This window comes from Numenius arquata, chromosome 11 (assembly GCF_964106895.1).
Source record: "Numenius arquata chromosome 11, bNumArq3.hap1.1, whole genome shotgun sequence".
NCBI lineage: Eukaryota > Metazoa > Chordata > Aves > Charadriiformes > Scolopacidae > Numenius > Numenius arquata.
In genome coordinates, this window is record NC_133586.1 from 13,326,309 (window position 1) to 13,350,156 (window position 23,848).

Consider the following 23,848-nt stretch of genomic DNA (forward strand, 5'->3'; position numbering starts at 1 on the left):
ATGGGATTATAATCAGCGCTATTTGGAATGTCATTTTAAATTTAATGAAAATAATTACAAACAAAAGTCAGAACTTTTTAAGACGCACAAAAGTATCTTAACACTACAGGCCCAGGGTATGACAGCAACATGACAAATTACTTAACACTTAACTTTTCACTCCAGAGGTTGAAGAATTTTGCATCTAAATTCAACATACCAACATGTGTATTCTAGGGCCAGAAAGTTTGAGGTCTTCTATCTCTTCAGGCTCAACCTGAATTGAAGGCAGGGGAGCATGCTAGGATTCACCCTAGAACATAAGGCAAACTGTAGCTTCATTTTCACTGTTGTAGTTCTCAGCATTACACAGGATAAGCTATCACTGAAAAGAATCTGACAGGGACCTTTGAATTTAGAAAGAAACTTTTTTTTTTTCTTTGTCTTTTTTTTTTTTAATGTCACTATACACTAACAGAGAAGGCCTTCACATTTGTCAAGGGTGTTTGGGATAGTCTGATGACAATGGATAACTTCATATATACAGCTTCAAAGCAGTGTCCAGGCACGGCTTTCTCCAGCAACCTGAGGTTCTGCATAGTTTGGGAAGGAAGAGAGTTACAGAACAAAGAAAGAGATATCTGTAGTTTACAGCTACAGACACAAATGCCTAGCTGGAGATTGCAGCAATTCGCAGGTAAGCGTTCAAGGCACCTGCTAGCTCTTAGGATGCGACACATCTATGGATCACACAGATCTACAAGGTCTACTTTATGATGACATTTTGTTCCCAGTTAGAAAAGTATTCTTGCTATTACTTCCCCGGGATTTTTTGTGCTAGAATTAAAGTGATCTTTGGCCTGTAACAGCAGGAAAAAGTAGAAAGAAGTAAAAGCAAAGGGAAATAAAGATTGACCTAACCTCACCTGAGCTGAACAAGCAGCCTCAACCGTCTGAATTAAGGGCTGGGTCAGGATTGTAGCAGCCTGCAGAATACAGGCAAAGTCTGCCGAATTCAAGCTGTAAAGTTCTCAGACTGAGAGTTCAAAACGGTCTTCTGACACAGCCTTCATTTACCAAATATTGCACTGTCTCCCTGAGCCTGCAAACAATGTGCAAACAGGCAGCGGCAAAACTTACTCCAATATTCTTCTGGGCACTAATAGCCAAAAAGAACTGACACTTCCCCCTTGGCCCCCACAGCTCTAATGACTAATTTTTGAGGAGATTGATCATTAAGGGGGGAGAGCTAGTGAAAAGAGAACGGGGAGATGTCCATAGGAGAAAAGAAGGCTGAAAAGACAAAGTAAACAGGGGACACGACGGCAGCCAGTGTAAAGGACTGGCCTTTTCGCCCTCTTAAGCTCTCCATCAGGAGCGGCCTGGAGCCCCCGGCGGAGCGGGGAGGCCGCAGCCCCCGGCCCTCACCCCACCACGGCCGGGCAGCCCCAACACCCCCCCACCCCAAGGACCCCCCGGAGGCCGCGGCCGCCGTGGGGAGAGGCAGCCGGCTGCCAGGCCAACTTGTGTAACAGGCTCAGGAAAGAGCCCGCTCCTCCGCCGCGCCCCCGCTCCCTCCGCCCCTCGCCCGGAGCCCGCCCGTCTCCGCTCCTCCTTCGCAGCCAATGGCACTAAGCGAGGTGGCTGCATGTGGTGGCGCCGACCCAGCGCCCGGGCTGGGAGGAGAGGAGGAGGCAGCAGCCTCTGCTCGCCGCTCGCTCCCGGCTCCCGCTCCCCGGGAGCTCCTCCCGCCCCGAGCCGCCCCTCGCTCCCTCTGCCCCGCCGGTACCTGCAGCATGGACTCGGACTCCGGGGAGCTCAGCGAAGGCGAGCCGGTCTCACCCGCAGGTAAGGGGGGCTGCCGCCTGAGGGACCGGCGCCGACGAGCCCCGCGAGCGATGGGGCTGGGGGCGATTGCGGGAAGGAAAAGGTGTCCCTTTCCCTTGCTGCCTCCGAGGCGGCTCCAGGGCAGGGCTCAGGAGGGAGAGATCCCCGCCGCCCCGCGCCAAGCCCTGAGGTAAAGGCGGCCCCACGGGGGTCCCCACGCGCCAAGCCCTGAGGTAAAGGCGGCCCCGCGGGAGGGCAGGCAGCGGCGGAGGCGGGAAGCCTCCCCTCACCCCTCCGGCGGCGCGAGCGGTAACCGGCTCCTCCGGCGTCTGCTGGGGCAGAGGCTGCCCGCGGGAGCGGGAGGGGTGCGGGCCGGTCCCGGGCTCCGCTGGCTCTGCCCCGGGGAGGGGAGGCAGCCCCCCTGAGGAATTGAGTTCAACCATGACATGACAGCCGGTTACATTAGCAGTGTTGGCGTGAGTCGGATGCATTGTGCTCTGTACCCAGAGGCTGCAAAGTTTTCTGGGTTTGGTCAGGGTGATTTTGCTATCGCTCCAGGAGCACAGCGGCTCACGCCCTCAGAGGCCGGCATGCAGGGCCCTCGGGCCGCTGGGCTTTTGTTTTCAAGTCCTAACTTGTCACCAAAATACATAAAAATGCTGCTGTCTAACTGCTGCGGCCTGCATAGTTTTTAGATGAGACACAAGAAAAAAAAAAAAAAAAATCTCCTGCCACTTCCAAATCTCCACATTCCTGTGTCCTACACAAAACAAACCATCTCTGTGATCAGAGGCTGACCTGCACAGACATTAAGTGGGGACAATAAACTTGTATGAAATCCAGCATACGTAGAGGTAGGTTTGCTCGACCAGCACAGCACACGGCCCAGTGCCCGTCTGCAGAGAACTGCTGTCAGCTGAAGGCCACCCCCCCCTTCCCCTCGCACATCTCCGTGTCTCTAACTCTTCTGTCACCAGCAGTGTCACCCTGCCATCAGCAGGGCAGGCTGCGGTGGTATCACACACATGGCTGGCACGCCACAGGCATTGGGTGATTACTGATGCTGGGCGCAGAAGGGACCTGTTCGACCTCCAGCTTCCTGTGGTGGAAGCTACAGGCACCTTCTCTGAAGCCATTTAGCTGGCATCAGACACGAGTAAGCGCAATTGGAATGATGTCTGAAATTGTCCTAGAGATTGTAATAAACGCAAATAAGAAAGTTACCAAGTTACCTTACAAGATCTTTGAGAAAAATCTTTTCATCGTTATCTGTCCAGTTTAGACAACTTTATCCCAGCTGGCACCTTTCCCCACTCCCCCCTAAAAAGAAAGGTTTCAACACCAAACAATATTTTAACTGCAACAGCAAAGAAATGCCAGATATTTTGTGAAATATTTTAACTATTTTATTAATACAGCAGTGATAAAAAATGGTAGGCGTTCATAAGATAAATAGGCGTTATCTTGTCTAATCTCCCAGCAGAACACGATTTGATAGCATAGTCTTAAATCCAATTCAGTTTTTAATATTAGGAATATTTATTCTTGATACTTGGCTTGTGTTTTCTTGCTTGAGATCTAGAGAATGAAATAAGACTAGCAACAGGTCATACAGCTCCTTATATTCATAAAGCTCCATTAGGCTGAACTTACTAACAAAGACCACCAACAGCTATACTTTTTCATCCAAATATTCAAAGCAGTGCATGAAGCACAAGTTACAAACGTTACACTTATAGACAAACTAATGTAATAGAGATCCTGCCAACAACTTACTCCTGTTCTGAATAGGATTTTCTTTTAAATAAATTAAAAATATCTATGCACAGAGACTGCCATAAGTGCTTTTTATGTCATCACTTGCTAGCTGCCAAGAGTTGATGTTCATCATTCTCCTCTCCTCTTTTCTATTCCTTCTTTGTACTATATGAGAGAAGAAAAATCTGGTATTTTGACCATACATGGCAGATGCCTATGCAGTAGAATAAAATTGGCATAGAGTGAAAACTTGGTGGTTTTGTCTTAACCAGTTGCAATCATCTTTCTGCACTAAAGAATTACTTGCTGTTTGTATCCCCCACCCTCTTCTGAAAATTACATTTTTGCTAGATTTCATTTGGTCTTTTTTCTGTACTCTGCCATATGTACAGTGCAGTATCTCTCTGTATGTGGGTGTTCCATAGTCATGCTGTCAATCACTGTTGCAGGCACAGAAGCTGAGGGGTTATAGTGTGGGATTCAGTCGCCACATTGTTCAGGAGGAGCCCAGTGACCAGGGCTGTTCTCCCTGCTGTTTATAGGGCTAGCAGAGTGCCTCGTGGGAAGTATTTGGGATAAAGTCCTGCTAATGGCCAGATTTTGGCCATTGATTTTAGGACAGCTGGGATTTTTGTATTGGGAGTGACACCAAATTGAGTATTTAGCTTACCCTCTTCATTACCAGTCTTTGCACTTCCAAGTTTGTAAAGCAATAGCTTCCGCTTGGCACAGTTAAAACTCCTTATAGCCAGTGCCCACTATCTTAGGTCGTCTGATTGTTCGAGCCCAGCTTGATACAGTTTACTTTATCAATAGGGCTCCATGATGTTAATGCAATACAGGTCTTTAAAACAGATCCCATGAAAGGGTTTGTGCTACTCCTGCAATACTTATTCAGCCTTTTGCTCTGTCCTGGTGGAACAGCACCCCTGCCATTCCTGGGACTCACATGGGCGTGCACAGGACAGGAGGCTACCTTGTACGCCCCCACCATCTGCCACACACGCTTGGCTTCCAAGAGCCAGCTGGAGTCCTACTCTGAGATCCCAGCAGCCTCATTTCCTTTAATAGCCCACTTAAAGCTGAGTCTCCAAGGAGGCAGAAGTATTTTTTTCCATATTTATTCTGAACATGTCATCACAATAACATCTTTGTATTTCTTTGGTGCAAACAAAAAGTTTCTTATATGCGACTAGTGTAAGATGTTAGCACCACACCTCCGCACACAAGAGCATCCAGCTCCATGGCCTTGGCTTCCACCAGTCTACTCACATCCATCCATTACTGCTTCACATTTGAGTTGTCTATATAGTAAAGGAGTGTTCTAGGTTGTTTTGTTGGGGTTTTTTTGGTTGGTTGTTGTTTGGTGTTTTTCTCCAAAAAAGTTACACCTGACACAGACCCTATTAAGACCATTAAACAAGTCCCCATAATTCTGAAGAAATTACATATTGTAATGCAAAAGAAAAAAGTTACATGCTTATTAGTGCTACCCTCAGTGAAATTTCTTGATTTTTACTGTAAATGTGACTAGCCGCATTTTTCTTTTACCGATAAGGTTTTGAGAACTGAACAGGTAATCTTAAAATAGAACATTGTTCTCATTTTTTAATGTCCACCTATTGAGAAGTTGGTTTTTTTAAAAGATTCTTTAGTGGAGCAATGGACTGCTTTTTCCCAGCTCTTTCATAGGCAGCATACCACATGAAAGTATAATCCTCTGTGCCATCTTTTAGAGCAACATTTCACAAAAATCCAGGTCACCTCCAACAGCAGTGACTTTGCAGTGGATTTGGAGGTTCTGCATGTAAGAGAGAAGGTGCCAGACCTTCATTTGTTGTGCCTTGTCCTAGGTTCCCTGGCTGAAACAGGCAGGAATTTGGCCATATAGGCTTAAATCAATATTGCATAAAAGCTTTCTACAAGCTACTAAATCAGAAGATAGATTTCCATGTTTACTTTAATGGAACTATTATGTTACACTACTAACATATAATAACTAGAGGCTAAATTGCCTGTACGGTCTTTGAAACACTACAGATTGTTTTTATGAAGTTTAATGTATCCTGGAGAGTAAACTGTTGCTTGTCCCTTCTCTGGCTTTTCTCCCACTGAAGTCAAGAGACATTTGGCCTAGGAAAGAGAGCAGCTTGCGCTCCAGGTAGAGCTCTAAACTGGTGACAAGATTGTTATTTTTTTTTTGAAACATCAACACTGCAGAGCCTATGACTTTGTATGATGCCAGGGAGAATAAAATGAAGACAACCTTATCACAAGGCTTGCATCCATAAAGGCAGTGGGAGGCTTATTATTGTCTTCAATAGGGCCAAGATCTTTCCCTGTGACTCCTGGCGCAAAAATATTAATGCATTTAAAATTTTTGTAAGTTAGCTGAACTCTATTCTGGACAACAAATATATACTTAGTAAAAACATGTTTAAACATTATTTACTGTTGTAAAACAGCCCCAGCAGACATGAATAATTTTTCTGGAGCTGTAATATTATTTGATTTGCAATGTTTAGCAAATAATTTTTTGGCAAGTTATTTATCATGCTATGTGAACTGCCTGTACTTTTGAGATATTAATCTTTTATGCCTTTTACATATTTTAATCAATGTTTTACAGAGTTAAATGCCATTCAAGAGCTAATATATTCTTGTAAATATAAAATGAATTAGGGAGTATAGCGTAAGATATTTAGCACTTCATTATTTGAGGCATCAGTAACATGATATAAAGTACAAGTAGGCATTTTGTAACTTTTTGCAGTATCACACTGGTCATTTGAACAATGTTTACCGCAACAAAAGGTATACTTTGCCACAAGGAATACTTGTATGTTTGAACAGAGAGGGTTTTGATTTAACAAAGCCTTGTTTTGATTTTATATAAGAAGATCCAAGTCAGATGCACAATAATGTTTGTTGGACTTTAGACAAGCCAGCAGAAGTGGTAGATAACAGCATGTTCTAAGTATGGAAGCTGGGGGGGAATAAACCGACAACCAAACAAAAACTATTTTGAGCGGAAGGTGCAGACTCTACTGGATTCTTCTGTAATGAAGTTTTTTCTAACACCTGTCTAATAAAGGGCTCTCCCTTCCCTTCTGCTGGAAAACAAAGGAAAAACAAAGCTAGTTGAAAAAAGATGGACAGACGACAGACATGAACTAGCATGTCATGGGAACCCATGCTCCAAACTCTTTCAGGGCTTTTTGGATCACACCACAAGCTGAGGCAAGCGCGTGTCCAAGTTTCTCTGCCAAGACAGAGTGGGCAGGAGACACTTCAGGATGAGCAGGCAGCAACTGCCTGTAAGAGCAGCAGCTCGGGCAGGCATGTGAGCCAAGAGCCTGGTTGGGTGAGTTTTTTTTTGATCTCTTTACTGTTCCCTCTAGGAAACACCTGGGCTGCTGATTTACATACAGACCCCTCTTTAGCACAGTGACTGTCAGACTGGGAGCCTTGTCAAACTGAAAAAAAAAAAAAAAAACCAATAATAAAGTAAAAACTTTGAAAGGCGAAAAATCTAATCATGCTGTGACAATAGTAAAGATTGTAAATAATCCTTTTTGTTTGACCAGACAACTTGGACAAGCAGAATAGACAGGTTAGTTGAACAGGTCAACTTGTTCAGGTTTTTGTTTTTTTAAAATCAAGTGGAAACATGAACTTCATGAAGCACTGGATTAAAGCCCAAGCTCACCTGCTTGTGCAATAGCAACATCTGCGGGTGAGGCACTAAGCAGCAATAGCCAATAGTGTATGAGGTAACAACTCTTTTCAGTAGCTTTGATAGTTTCTTCCTACTTTTGAGAGGGTGGCATAGGAAAACGTGTGGCCTCAGAAGGAATTGTCATCACAGGTGAAACAGAACCTGACTCCTCTAGCAGGCACACGAAGTATGTTGTGTTAAGTTATCTTAGTGCAGAATTATTTGATATTCTTTAAGAGAACGACTCACTTTCAGGACAGGGTATGCTAGTGCCACCCAGACACACAAATAGCAGGCAGAGGCCAGCCGCAACTTTGCCAGGTCAGAGATAGCCTGTTTCTCGGGCAGGAAAGCTGATTTTACACTTACTCATGTGAATGATGGTTGTAAGGGTCTCTCCATAGCCCCAAACGGAGATGTTCCCACCTGAAATTCTGATGCTGCTAGCAGTCAGTGAACAGAAAGTCTCTGCTTTTTTCTAACACATGGATATGGAAAGGCCTTGTTGGAGGAATTTATGATGCCAGATGAAGTTCATAGATAGGAACATGAAGTAATATCCTGCCACACACCATTCCTGTCTACTTGCCAAAGGCCTGGGATGAGAGTGAGTTCCATTGGATGTGATACTTTGACAATAGTGGATGACAAGGCAATGAGTGCATCTCCTCAAAAACCTCACACTTCCTGTTTGAAGAAATAAATCTTTTATCCTTTCTGCTCATCTACACCAAAGCTAAATCATGGTAGGAATAGTAGGTCACCTGATTTTGTTGGTAACAGAACAACAAAGCTATGAACCCCAGGTGAAAAAGGAAAACAGTAGGGCACACAGATGAGAAAGAGTAGTTCTGGAAGAACCTGACCTGCCTAGGAAGACTTCTGTATTTGCATTTTACCCACAGCATCAGATTTGGGGTGACAGGCCCTCTCGGATCCCAGGAAAGTAGGAGAACTCTGTAACTTTCCAAGAACACTGACTATTTTTTCTAGTAGACTAAGCAGGACCCGGCTTTGGGCCCAAGCAGTGGTACGCAATCCTCTGAACTGTTTATCTATTAGTATACTTCCTGGCACTGTTTCAGCCCACGCCAGATAGCCTCCCACAAAATGTCCTGGCATGAGACAGAGGATGACAGTGGCCAGTATGAATTAAACAACATTTGGAGTGTGGGAAAGAATTCAGCTTGCATCCAGATGGCAATACGCTGCATGTATAGCAGGTTGGGTCCCAGGGTTTTTTGGTTTTGGGTTGGTTGGTTTTTTTTACAGGCATAGCCTCTGTGGTCAGAGCAGGGTGCAGAGATTCTTCACTATTACTGTGACTTCTGGTGCACCGGTCACAGCTGTCCAGGCTGTTGGACTGCTTGTGGACCTTTTGGGGCAGTTGTCTTAGGCCAAGACCAGGGTTTGGAGCCTTTCCCAATTAAAGGTGTGTTATTTGCTGTTTGTCTGCAGAAATCTCTTTGCCAGTTTGATTATGGGAGGGCATCTTATAGGCTGACGAGTCTAGCCAAGGGAAACTCATGGGGAGCTGAGACTAACTTGTTGCAATAATGACGACTTTATACCTAAGACTCAACTTCTTGGTAAGCCAAGCTGAGCTCCGATGCTGGCTGGTAGCCAGTGATTTTTTTGTCCTTTAAGGCAGCTGGCTTTAATGAAAAAGGCTGAGAAAGAGCAAAAGTCACTTTGCTGTCCTTTCCAGTGGTCACTAATCCCTCCTTGGTACAGATTCTGTTTTAAGTCAAGTTTTATCAACTGATTCCATCTAGCCTTCCTACAGAGGAACAGTGACCAGTCTCTCTGTACACATATAGGTTTTGGCTAACATCTGTTCATGTAACAGCAGACAATAGAGCAGGAAGATTATTTCTATCTATTATATAAGACAAACACTTTACCATGAAGACATTGCATTAGGTCTTCTTAATATGAAAGGTAATCTTATGAAACACAAGTAGTAAAAATTAGAAAAATACCTCACTGTCACCAATGAGCATCTCATTTCTGGCATTAACTTTGTTTAACCAAGTAGCTTCTGTTACAGGAAAAACTAAGTTTTCTCCCTTTCTCTTTGAAGAAAGGTATTGATACTATTATTGTGTTACTGTTTCCTTTCCAAATAGTTTTTCCTTTGCTTTTAGAGCAAATAGTTTACATGATCAAATCACTGACAAATACAGCTCAAATACAAGTTTCCTGGACTTCTCGAAGTGGGGGCTTTGATTTGTGGTTTTTGTTGTTTTGGGGTTTTTTTTGTTTTATTTAAATGGAGATAACCATTCCTCAGATGATTTTTCCATCAAAACCTCTGGACCATATAGTGTCATGCCAAGTGAATGTCTGCAGTTTTTTGTTTACTTGCATTTAATTTTAACTTTGTGTATTTGTACATCATTTCCCCTTCACTCCCAGAAGTCAGGCAGGTTAAAAGTATCAAGAGCGACCTTCATGTTCACTTCAAAGCAAGTTGTAGTTAGTGCCTCAATGTTTCGATACTTATTACTATTTTCATTAATTATCTCTACTGTTAGGAGAAGTGTTTAGTAGTAGATGCAAAAATAAGCAGTACAGTCATTATGATGCACAGCTACTGGATTTCTTGGAAAATGATAGTCAGTGAGGAAAAGTGTTGACTTGGATTACAAATTTAGGAATGGGATAAAAAGTTCAAGCCCAAGTATACGTAAAGACCACTTACACAAACTTTGCAGGGTGACAGTATGCCTTGTTCTTACCAACTTGGACTAACTGGTGCCCTTTAAACATACCAGGCTCTATTAACTAAAAGAGGAATCTTTTGTCCGGTGATTAAAGCTCATCTCTGTCAGAAACCAGCTTCTTTCATATAAATCTAGCCTGACCTCAGCTATGAGGTCTCTCTGGCTTCTCTATTACCTGTATTTGTTTTTAAGACTCTATTTCCATATTTGTTCTTAAAGGTTGGTTATCAGATATCAGACTGCATAAGAAGGAATGACATAACACTTTGTATCCTTGGGGCAAATATGGCTGTTATTTCATTCTGGCCTGTACCCCTGCCCTCTGCAAAAAAAACCAAAACCAAGTAATCAAAAAAAAAACCACAAAGAAAACCCACCACAAAAAAGCCAGACTAGTATATTCATCCAAAACAGTCACCACTGGCATTTCTCCACAAAGCACTTCCTTACAGAAATCATACAGAATTGATGGAAAGCCAAGAACAAGTCATTTTAAGGACAGATGAATACCAGCATTCTCCGTAATTCCATGATTTAACTTTAAAATTTGGATTAAATCAGATGCCTGAGGGCTTAGAGCAGTCCCACTACTCAGTTGTTAATCAGCTGGTATCTGCTTACTCTCCAGACTACTATATCTCCTGTAGTTTTGAGGCTGATTTCCAAACTGTGAACTAAGGTTCTTTTTAACGAGCTGGTATCATTCGCTTCAACAAACTCAAGAGGAAGTTGTCCTGATTTCACTCAGTGCTAGGTGTTTAAAAACGTAGCTATGAAGAGTCAAAAAATAGCCACTTATGTTGCTACATGCAACATCTTATGCCAATAAAAATGGATGTTTTGACTACATCAGGAGCAGCAAGTGGAACTGCACCCTGAGGGGACACACAGAAACACCTCATGCTTTGAGAAAAGGCCCAGCACGTACAGCGCCCTGTGGCATGCAGAAGGCAAGGAAGGTCAAAAGCCCTTGTGCACTCTCCCTTTGACTGCCATGTGCTACCAAAGAGGCTAAATCCCTTGCAGGAATGCACGTACCAAGATTTTGGCTCTGTTCTCCATGTTCTCCATCTTCTAACATCTAGAAACTTTTTCAATTCTTTCCCTTTCCAGCCATCCTCACCTTTTATACTAATAACTCTTTTGTGTTCCTCCTCCAGATACCCACATCTTTCTAGCATATAACTGATCTCATTTCCCCTCTGCCTCAGCCAATATGCTATTCTTTTGCAAGCCTTATTTCTTCCAGTATTGGCCCGATTCTTCTTCCTTAACTCATTTCTTCTCAAATATTCTTGGGTTTATGATTTCTGCCACTTTGAAAGTGAGTAAATGTTATCAAGTTATATTTCATGAAAGGGAAAACTGATGGGAATAAGATATTGTCGTCTTTGTAATTCAACGTATTGGAAACAGATTGCCTTGCCAGAGGAACTAACCTACCTTCTCTGGCAAACAAACAATACAGACAGTGGGCTTGCAAATGAGATCCATGTCATCTTGATCAGTAAAGCATGTTGAGAACATGAAATTTATTGATTTTGAAATAGTGAAACAGGTAGATGCAATATTTGCCAGGAAGTGAGAATACAGTAGTGTCTCCACAGATAACAAGAGCCTCCCCAATGTTTCCAGAGTGCATTCCTGAACAAGCACCTACTTGGAGAAACAGTATATCCTCACCCCCGTAAGATCAAACCATTGGGCTTGGATAGCAGGTCCAGGAGAATTGCATTTCTCTCCAGACACGGCAGCCAGTGACTGTCACTGATCAAATGAGGTCAGAGGAGGACACTGCTTTCTAGTGACATAGCTTAATTACAAGGAATGAAGGAAAACAGCCTAGCCCCCCCTTTGCAGAGTATTGTGATGAACCATGGCATGCAGATATCGCCCACCCAAGTTTACCAATATATTTTCTTAAAAGTTCTAATAACTTTAAATGAAAAGATATTGTAAGAGGATTCACAGAAGTTGCCTCTAAAAAACAAGCAGAAGCTTTGAAAAGCTGTGAAGAGGCAGTGAAGGCGAGAGATGCTTCTAGGAACCAAACTCTTCTTTGCTTAGGACAAGAATGCCTCTTTCAGTGTTCTTCTGCCGGTGACACAAGGATGAGAGCACAGAAATACACCAAGGGAGGCGTTAGGGAAAGGACTTAAAGCAGGAGAATTGCCAAGATGGTGCAGGTTCACCAGAACACCAACACAGCACCTGCATCCACCTTTCGGCTCCACCACTGACCTGGTTGAGCCAAATCAAACTCAAATCAGAGCTGAGTGTGCCCTTTGCAGGGCCAGCATCCTCCCTGATACCTAAGTTCCATCTTCCATCACCAGGGTCACTAGAAACAGGGCCCCCATTTTCCACCACAAGCATCTCCCTGCATCTCTAACCCTAAATGCCCAACACACCTCATCTGTCCTCAATCAGCAATATCATGTGTGTGATCTGCCAGAACACATGGTCCTACCCAGGGAGATACAGGGAGAGCACAGCTCTGCCCTGGTGCAGCACAACAGAAGTGACAGACTCACATTACGTAGTTTTTGCAGCCAAGATGTTTGTGCAGCTTTCAAATTCCCGAGAGTTATGTCTACACTTGCCCATCCATGTACAGAAGATGAGCAACAGTTGCTCTTGCACTGGTTAGACCTCTGCGTATTTACCTTTTAGAACTTCTCTAGGAAAATATTGCCTTAGCAACAGCTGAGCAGTATTAAGACAGAGACAAGTGATGTGTAGGAAGAGAATTAGGGTGATGGTGGGGGAGCCATTATTCAACGTTTTCCATATTTTCATAGAACAGAATTTCATTTCCTTGAAGTTATTGTAGTCAATGACAAGGAGGTAGAAAGGTGCATGTGAAATACCTCTGGCTGTGCACTGAAATAAAAGTATGACTAGACATACTAAATAACCAATGCAGGCAACCACAGACTGTGAGGTTTTTTTAATTATATACTCATTACCAAAACAGCTTTTCTGTATTTGTAGAGTTCCTTTTTCCTCTTAGCCATATTTGATGGAAATTCAGATAGCTTGTGTGCCCTTATGATGAACAACTAATTCTGGAATACTTTGTTTCTTTCCTCACTTTTACAGACATTAAAAGCAGTAGTTACACTTCTTAATAGGGATTATAATTTAGGGACAGTTGATGCCTATGCTTAGTTACTTCATCAAGGACTAAAATACAAATTCTGTCTGCTTTATAGATCATGTTATTTAAAGATTTATTTTCAATCTCTTTAATAAGTACTTTGCTTGCTTTTAAAGCAATGCATTTACCATGCATTTAAAGCAATTCTTTACCATGATAAAGTGATAAAAATACACATGACATCATAAAGCTCATAAAACTCACAGCCATTTTGTTGCTGAAAGTTTTACAGCTATCTACTTGAATTCATTTGGCTTGAAACTCCTGGGTCTAACATTTTTTGAGGGCTGAAAACTTTTTTTTTTATACGAACAGCATACAATTGAACATAACTAAGCTTCTTTTTTTTTTTTCATATACACATGAAAATAACTTGTCATTTTCCTTAAGTAAGGAAATGCTATATATAGAAAAGCTAAATACTTTCAAGTCATAGGCTTCAGTAGGTTTTTTGACATCATCCCAAGAGAGGCAGAAACACAACAAACAATGTAAAAGCAGTTTCCTTCCTAAGAATACACAGAACAGCAGAAACAGCTTAGTAAGTAAAAAGAACAGTGTTCTGTAGAATGGAAGTCATTATCCTGTTGGTTCATGGTTTGCACTCGAGTACTGATCATGCCCTGTTATCGTGAACGGGAGGTGCACACACATCAGTAGGTAAGACTTTAAAGCTAAGTTCTAAATATTTTTAACAAATGTCAAGACCTGAATAAGTCATAGAAGGTGCAGGCTCTGCAACTCTTGAGAGCAACAGTGTGTAATAACAGCTCTGGGAAAGAAAAGAATATTACAGAGCATTTTTGTGCCACCAAAATTGCAGACTGTTACTGGGGGATAAATCAATCTCTGCCTCCCCGTAGTTGCCCCTGGGGAGCACAATGGCCGGGAAGCTGCCTCCTGAGGGAGAACTGCACACAATGCTGCTGCTTTGCTGGAAAAAAACCCCTGCATCTTGACCTTCTGCAACTCTTTCTGGGGCCTTGAGGGTAGCACACCTGGATTGTGCCAGCCGTTGGAGTAGGTTCTCCTGTTGGGGTTTTTCTGTTTTGTTTTTAGCAGATCTACCAAAAAAAAAAAAAGTTTTTATATGCAAACACACATAAAATTGGTATTTAAAGTTACTTTCACTTGCGCTCATATACACACACACCCCCTTCACGATGGTAAGGGGGAAACAGAGGCTTTCCTAAAACAATTTACAGTGAAATAACAATTAAACTTGGAACAGTACTACCCAAGCCAGTAATAACAATAGCACAATTACTCAGGTAGAGCAAACATCAGAGGAAACGTTAGATGACTGCAGTTAAAAGGTATAGGGAGGATACTCCTAGGATATGCCCAGATACATCAGATCTCAACAAATGAAAAGCTCATTTGGATTTTATGCAATTCAGAGCTGCTCTGACAGAGTACACAGGGATAAATACATGCAGAGTAACAGAAAATAAATATCAGTGTCTAAGAAGCTTCACCATGTTTGCATATACTCATTTGGAAAAAAGATGGAAAGAACATATCTGAGTAAGGTTTTCCAGGGTTTTTTTTCCTTCTCTTTTCAGTTTTTCCATGATTAAAACAAACAAACCAGTGGCAGAATTCCTTTCTTCATGTAACATCCCAGTAAGTGTGTGGACTAGTAATACTGTATTCATATAGAGCCTGGACTTTCATGTTAACAGTTTGTCCACCAATTTAATACATTGCATCTGTCATTTTTATATCTTTTAAAGCAATCTTTGCCACTCCAGATTTCTGTTAAGTAACACCTTCCTGAATTTCAAAGCAAATAGGATTTGAAATTTAAGGACATTATAAAGATATCGGCCTAACTGCTTTGTGCAATCTGCCATATAATATCCTTTCAAAATCTGATGGACGATGTACTGGAGTGACAGCAGGGTCTTAATCACAGCCTTAAGCAAGTATTTCAGTTATGTCCATTTCTCCTCCCACTCCTCGTCTGCTTTGCCTGTTTACTCTTTTTAGGTCAGGAGCGTCTTTTGCTACGGATTTGTACAGTTTGAACCCCGAAATGTTTATTAAAAGCCAATAAATAGTAGTATCAATGCAGTGCATGGTCACCGCAGGTACTTATATAGGTATGTTACGAGAGAACTTCTGTCCCTGAGAAGGAACCTGCACCTCTGCAGTTAACACGTCATCTTAAAGATGCATATGCATTCAATATGGTCTTTCATAAAAGGCTGCAGTCTGAGAACTAATTTATCTTAACCACACTTGACTTTTTGTCATATGAAACAGATGATTTTTTTTTTTCCAATAAGCAGTGCTACTGCACATGATAAGACAATAAAGGAATGTTACAAACAGAAGATTCATACTCTTTAGCAATTCATCTAGAGAGAACACACTCATCTTTCCATTTGATTCTGATTCCAACTGTCTAGTGCTCTGGCAGCGAAAGCGCATTTAGTTTCAAATTGTGGGTTCTATTTTTATTCTATTGGGTGTTGCTTTGTTTTGCTTTTCCTTTTAATATATGATCCGCTTACTGAAATAAGGAAAGCTTTTCACCCAAAGAGAATTTACCAGAACAAAAGAAGTTTGGCAGAATCAATGCGCTCATGACTGCTGGCATTTTCCAATACAAGCCTTTCAAAATACAGGGTGGCATCAAGCAGGAAAAGAGACCCTGATCAAGTGATAGGACAGAGGCTTTCTTCCATGACTGTGATACACATACCATGGTCTAAGACCACAGTCTCCCTAAGAAATCCGCTGTAAGTCACAGAGCGACAAGTATTCCCCATGGCACATAAAGTCACTCTATGTTCTTCATAACCCGAGTTTCAGTTCTTCCACATAACACAGTTTGTGTGGACTTTACATATAAAGCCCACCTACACCATAATCTTCTCAAGGCGTTGCTGCCAAGCTCTCTTGTGTGCAGGCCAAGGAATATGGACATTTTCTGATCCTGTCTGTTAAGACTTTTCTGCAGGAAGCTGGTTTTCTAGGGTGTGAATTTGTGCTTTAAAACCATCTGCCCTCTGTTGCTTCATCCCAGGCAATGCTTTAGTGGAAGGAATAATAAATCCTGTTCTAAGGTAACAAGATCTGGTAACCTGGCACTAAACCTCCAATTCTAGAAAGCCAGATGAAACCTGGCCTGAAATACAACTGACTCCAAAATCAGGTCCATCTGAGGCATAGCCTTTCATTAATTGGGCTCCGACAATAATCTTGCCTGTAGAAACACAGGTTGAAGATTTACTAGTAAAGAGCCGTAGCAGATAATGTTGTTTTCCTTCTCTAACTTCTCAGGATCGGTTTATTTAATCTAGAAATGAGATCACTACAGGACAATGCTTTCCCCACACACACATACTGGAAGTTTGTTAATGTACAGAGAGATTGATGCCTGCTGGAGACAGAACAAGAAGCACTCAGTGTATTTGCAGCCAGGGAGATTTAGTCTGACATTAGGAAAATCTTTCTAACTGTAAGACTTACAAGCACTGCATTAAGCTATGAAGGGATGTTCATCTTTAAGAACAGATTAGACAAGTATCTCTTCTAGCCTACTAGTCTTATCTCAGAAAGAGGAATGGATTAGGTTATTGATAAAAAGTTTGTTCCTTCAGCCTGACGTTTCTATGATGTTGAAACAACACACAGCAAATCAAAGTTTAGTTCAGCAATGTAAACAACGATTTTCTACACCAAACCAAATTGTTACCTTATCTTTGCTGTCCATGTGAGCAGACAGAATAACCTTTGCTGTCCTGAACTCCATCTCGTTTTCAAGATTGATAGCCTTTTAGATACAAGCTCCAATCTTTCTAGAGAGTGTCATTACTTTGGTTAGTATCCGCATAGATTGCCCAGATGGCCCACTAGTTGCAACATTAGCCAAACAACCTTTGAGATCAGGGTGCATCACTTGTGTGTATCACGCTATCAGATCGCCTTCTCAATCCCTTCTCTCCTCCTTAGATTCAATTCTGATAAATCCCTCCCAGCACCACCTCAGGTGTTACAGATCCTTAATCGCTACAGCAGGCACTGCCCTGTAGACTGTGGACTGCCCTCACCTCTCAGGAACCTAATGTTCCTCCAGAAGCCAGGTGCAGCCACCTTCTGTGCCAGCTGACTTTGAAAGCAGAAAAAAAGACAGTCTAAGTCATCAGCAAACTACACCCGGAGGTCTGTCAATAATATCTTGTATTTACATATCATGTAGCCACTAGTTCTTGTTGATACCTAATGGCAAACTTCCCCCCCCCCCCTTAAATAATACTAAAATATAACTATCTCCTGCAGATTGTTGTAGATGCAACTTGCCTAGTACCCACTAGAAACACTTTGTGGGTGCAAATTACACCTGGAAGAGAGGAAGGTGGTTTTCAGCTCAATTAAAAATACAGCATCTACTCCCAGCCTACAGACTGACGATGTGTTGTTTTACAGCTTAACAGCACAGTGAGGCCAGGAGGCAAATTAATACCAAGTGTGGTTGCTGAGGAGCAGATACACTTTCTGGCAAACCTGACAAAATAATTTTATACATTGAACATCTGGGGTTTTATTTTAATCTTGTTATCGCCATATATAGCAGGGAAAAAAAGTCTTACAGAAGTAGAACTGTTCCTGAAGTGACCCAAGATAGACTAAACAGACCATCTATCTTAGGAATCTGATTTTTAACCAGAGAAAAAAAAAAAAGAAAAAAGAAAGGAATGTTAGAACCCATGAATTATAGTTAGCCTTGCTCTTTTCTTCATAGTGTTATAACTTTCCCCTGCAAAAATTTAAGCAGGCTGAAGGAGGGGAGAAAAGGGTAAAAAAGAGGAAGACTTTTCCAGTTATAAGAATGGGTGAAAGAAAAAAAGTTTGGTAGATTTTAGGTTACATCTTAATAGATGGAGTATTCCAGCCTCATCCTGCGCCATAAGGGAAAGACTTAAGACACTTCAGCCTTCCCTCCACAGACTGCTTTCCATGTGAAGTTAAGTGAGGTGAGATGCCTTCCAGGTGGTCACTCAACTGCACACTGTGAGGACCAGGTCACGAGTTGCTCCACTGAGTCTATAGCCAGGAACACCAAAGCTTTCATTCTGTTTTTATGAATTCAAGGTATGGCAAGGCTAAGAAAACAGGCTCTCTTCAGCTCTAGACTACAGAAGGAGAAAGAGATGCAGGCTGCCTTACCGAAATAGGACTCCAAAACAAGTGCAGTCTTGCCTTCCATCTAGCTACAAGCAGCAAGTTTAGAACTTGTGAATTTTTCTTAAGTTTTATTGTATGGGGGAGACAAGGGAAAAGTCATTTTTTCCTCTCAAAGAGTGTGCTACAAAGTCACTCTAAGTTACGCAAGGAAAGCTCATCAGAGCAAAATTACTGAAAAACAATACATGAACAAGACTACTACAGAAAGCAATTGGCATGATGTTCAGCATTCTGCTGCCAGAAATAAACTAATCAAGCCTTGATGATATTCACTTGAATATTAAAGGAGTTAAACATTCATCTACCTCATAGATGAAAATAAAATAACAGAACGCAGTTAAAGTATAGCAAAACGATATTCCCAGGGACCATTTGAGCTTACATTGCAAGAAAACACTCTTTCTTGCTTATATTGGTTAATCCAACTGTTTCTTTCTTTCAAACTGTTAAAGAATATTTGTGCTTTAAAAATCAAACACAAAAAACCCCAGATAACCATACAACCTAAACAAGCAAAAATTCAAATGCAGCCAAACTAACCTTAATAGTAAAGTCCCAGAGTAAACAGGAGTGCTTTAAATACATGATCAAACAGAGTGGTGGATGCGTCGCCACACAGTGCCCTCAGAGATAACTCCTTGGTTCACACAGGACTTTGCAGAATGCCCTGCCAGGCACCACTGTAAATTTATGACTAAGGAATTACAGCTTCAGATTTTTATATGTTTAGATTGGCTTCTTTCAGCAAAAAATCAACAGCTTCGACAAGCAGTTGGATGCATTTTCAGTTCCATGGGATAATAAAACAAAACTGTAGTGACCACCCAGAGAAACCCTGGTTCCGCCTGTGCCTGCTGCCAGAGCGACCCAGAAGGACCACAAAAACTACACACAGTCTGTAGCACTATGACAAAGCTACTGTCTTTTGCGAAGATTCTCCATGCAGGCCCCAGCACGCTATTGTAGGCTGCACAGAAACGGCCGCTGAGCCAGACCAAGGCTCCTTCCAGCCCAGTACGCAACCTCTCACAGCAGCAAATGCCCAGACAAGAAAAACAAAGTACATTATAATATCAGCACAAAAATGTCTCACAGTCTCCAACAAGTAACAGCCTCAAGACCTCCCAACTTTGAAGACATGCCAACAGTAGCAATGGGCTGCACACCCACCTTGCAAGTCGTGCATCCTGTAGTTCAGCCTCCCATAACTGCCTTCTCCTCCACGCTCACCTACAGGGTGTAACTCCCCTTCCTTCTGTCTCTCTTCCATTTCAAGCCCCAGGTGCAGCTGGTCAGTGAAGCCCTTGATTTGCTGATGATGAGCACCTTGTGCTAGGGGTGAGACAGCAGCAAGGCACTTTGGCCTGACTCTTTCTGAGGAAGGTTCTGCTGCAGAAAGGCTGGCAAATTGTCACGTTGCATCCTGCCACCTCATTTGTCTTTCCTCATTTTGTGCCAGATGTTTTTCACATGGCAGGCTGTAGCGCTATCTTACATACTAGAGGTGAAGACATGGTTGGGCTTAATGATCTTAAAGGTCCCTTCCAACCTAGATGATTCTATGATTCTATGACTTTTGCATCCTGATAGGGGTTGTGACCCTCAGGTTAGCCGTGAGGCTATCAATACTCACACAGACCTCCATCCCTCCACAGGCTGTGAGAAGAAGCAGCATTACCATGCGCATCTCCCGTGACGGCACATTCTGTGTGTCTCAGATGCATAGAGCAAAATCTGGCTGTGTGGTTCATGTTATTTGAGCAATTAATTCATTTTTATCCCCACTTTGGTACTTTGAAGTTTGCTGTGTGGTTTTCCATTTTAGCCATTCCTGTGCTCAAAAAGCAAAATATAAATAGGATCACAGAGACCAATCATCCATCCTTCCCAGAGTAAAAATTCAATCTGCAGTATTGACAGTGTCATATGCAAGTAGCAATTGCAGAGTAGGACTATATAGCAAGGCATAAAAAAATTCTGCAAGTATTAAAGGAATTTGATTTTCAATTGGACTTTCAGCTGTCATACTTTTTTTTAAATTCTATTAATATTTTTGAAAATCAGTGACAGCATTGTTTGTCCTGCAGTGTAAAATTGGTCAATATATGAAATAAGTATCTTCAGAGTACAGTAAAACAATTTAAGTGCTCGAAATACTTTATTAGCATTATGGGGAAAAATGTAATTACCAATTTTGCTATTAATAAAGTAAATTTTGTTTATTGTTTAACACTGAAGCAAGGCCTAACCTTGCACATTTACTGTAGTAAAATTCCCATGAAGTGAGGAGTTAGTGCTAGACGTAAGTCATTATGTGGGAAGGAAGCAGGAAAATATTTTTCTAATGAAATTTTACAAGTTTTTTGGAGTAGCTAGCAGGTATTATCAGCCCTATGGAAACTAAATGCTCACGTGCCATCTTGGACTGTGGAAATCACACTGTTAGAGCCTGCAAGGGACATAGCATTGAAGAAAGCAAATGGAAATTTAAAATTAATTTACCATGAGCAGGTTAGTCTAGGTGGAAGTTCTCAATCTGGAAATGATGTTATTTGGGTCTCTCTTTCACATCTTTCACCGTTGCTAAGAAACAGCAGCATTACAGTAGAGTAATCATTCCTTCGCCATTCTAAATTGTAGTTAATTAGCCTATGTGTGAAGTGGGATTCCTAGCATGAGGAGAAAGAGAGAAAGTTTATGTTTAAATGCACAAACCAATACAACTGAAGAACTGAGAATTTGCTCTAAATCAAAATGTTCAAATGGTAAAAAAGCTTTGGGAGGTTTACATTTCCTGTAATGTTTTATAACATTTGGGTAGAATAAAGGAATCATCATTAGCTGTGTCCCCAGATCTGTCCTTTTGCAGACCTTAATGAAAATTCTCAGCTTGAGTGTGAAATCTGATGGGTACAAAGACAGAGATGATGTGATTGGATAAATTAAAAAAAAGGAATTTGTTCTCTGACATGCATAGCGTATACAGCAGGAAAAGGTTTACAGCTTAGGAGAACGTGGGAAGTGAAAGAAGCTGCTGGGGTTTTTTTAGAAACTTTGAAGGTACACTTTTCATATGGAAATTAAAAAAAAAGAATATAGGACAAATTATTTAGGAATAAAAATGTTTAGGTTACACAAATATATCTGATTATCCTTGTCTTCTGCATTTCTTATTTACCTGAATAAGTTTAATCATGGTCTTGAACAGAAATGAGTCTTGGCTTTGTCATTTGCCAGGGAATTTTCTAATTAGTGCCTTTGCTGTACGTAGCTGTAGTCAAAGGATTTTGTCATTTGATTTCCAAACATGAGTGAAAATTTGGTATTTCATTATGAAAGAACAAAGAACAAGTGCCTGCTACTTGAAGGTCAGGACAGATCTGTCATTATCTTCCTAGCAAATTTGTGGTAGCAGTAATACTACTTTTTAACTACGTCAAGTAAGGGAATTTTAAATACCTCAGAAACTTATTGCTGTGAAAGCCTTTTTTTCCTCTGTTCAATTTAATATGGGAAGGATTTTCATAACTTCTGCTTGGAGAGGAAAAGAAAAAGTTGCTTCAGTATCTTTTCCTTTTTCTTTTCCAAATAGGGATGTTATGGAAAGACCTTTCTAACACAAATGCAATGGGCTTCTCAGTGCTCACTGAGCAGGGACTCTCACAGGCTGCCCGGGTGCTAAGTGGTAACATTAATAACGGCTAGATCTACACTGTTAGACAGCCTTCATTTTAGTGGTTATTTATAAGAGCCAACATGCCATGTGGTGATGATTTATTAAGCAGGATATACTCTGCAACCGAAAACTGAAAGGTATTTGTGTTCAGTATGCTTTGAGAGCTTTCAAATTATAAAAGTGTAGAAAATATGTTTAAAATCCTTATTTGTTAAATATACGTATATATTTGTGTATGTGTCTGTGTTGCTATTTCAAGACTGAAATTCAAAAGTTATTACTCTGATTATTACTCAAGCCTCTATTTTCCTTCCTCTCCATAATGGTATAAAGATTGATGCATCTTGTAAGAAATCAATGATTATTTCATTTTACTACTGATTGGGGTGTCAGAGGGCTTTTAAGATGTATTGTAAATAAACAGTGTGACAGAGGCCACATTTTCTGTGACCCAAAAGAGAAGCTGTGATAATTTTTGGAGCAGCTAAGTGCTATTTTGGAAGTGAGCTGAACAACTAGCTGTTGTCAAAGGGGCAGAAGAAGGTTAAAGTGTATGATCAGCAGGGATGGATGTGGCCCCGACTGAGGGGAGGAAGGCATTGTACAGCTATAAGCACATAATGAACTAAATGAACTGAGCGGAACTGGGGATGAAAGGGTGATAAGGCTTTCCCTTCTCCTACTCCTTCCTCTATCCATTCCAGCTCTGACTGAAATTCATAGAAGTAAAAAAGTCTCCGTCAGATACATTTCAGTAAGGAGCTAAGGTCCATATACTGCTAAGGGCTTATGTTGGCTTTAAGCAATTTGAAGAGTTTTGCAGAGATTCTTTATATGTTCCATTACCCCCAGTTAATATAGTATTAAGAAAAATCTTTAGTTCTAGCCATAAAAGATTATCCACGGTTGATCACGGCTGGGAAGAGTTTTACAGAAGCTTGCTGGCTTGTGAGAATGCAGTTTTAAAAAACACGGTGGACGTTCCACAAAAATCTGTTTAAGGGCATGTGTTTAAAGTACATAAATATGTATTTTAGTGTGCCATTACCCTTTGAATGTCATTGTGAAAATGTAGTGAGGTGTGGTATAATTCAATGAGATGGCGAATTTTGTTGCTGGTTCCCAAATCTAATGCATCGTTTCATTGTAGGGAACGTTATCCGAGGGACTGGCAGCCCTACCTGAGCCTAGCACAGTGTCTTTAAATTATCTTTTATGAGATTATTCTATGAATAAAACTAACTACGAGTTAGAGTAGCTCGACTATAATAATCACAGCCTCATCTGCTGTCTTGTGAGTGCTCTTTGGCTAATGCCTCACAGACTGCATCTCTTCTGGCATTCTCCTAAGGACTTTTAGAGTAAGAACTGCGTTCACTGGGAGTAGCCAGGGTTCTGGCTGCCCATATGCAACGTGAAGGAAAAGCAGAGGTATTCTGCACCCTGTCAGAAACTGTCCTCCCCCTACCCAAGGCATGGCATTCGCTACCTTAATTCTATCAGTCTCGTCAAGAACTACCAATGTGTTGTCTCCCACACAGAGATGGTTGCAATGTCCTAAAAGCATCAATTTAGATGGTAGTTCCGTGCCCAGAAAACTTGAGGTCCTGAAACCAGCCTAAAGAAGCCTTTACTGAAAATAGTAGATAGTTCTCTAAGTGCCAACCCCCTAATATATGGTCTCGTGGAGCAGCATGACAGGGTAATTCCACTCTGTAGGAAGGAAAGCGGTTTGTATGAAGCTGTGCTCTGCCTGCACGCCCGAGTACTGTTGAACGTTGTTTCAGGGAACTTCTCGTAAAAGCTGG

General features: G+C 41.6%; 1 protein-coding gene across 1 annotated transcript in view; it reads left to right on the forward strand.

Annotated features, from left to right (window-relative positions):
• Positions 1 to 1,604: 1,604 nt before the first annotated feature.
• Positions 1,605 to 23,848, forward strand: part of TNFAIP8L3 (TNF alpha induced protein 8 like 3) — a 48,675-nt gene continuing 26,431 nt past the window's right edge. The window contains exon 1 of the mRNA XM_074156228.1: positions 1,605 to 1,827. Coding sequence (XP_074012329.1) covers positions 1,605 to 1,827 — 223 coding nt within the window. The remainder of the gene's footprint in view (positions 1,828 to 23,848) is intronic.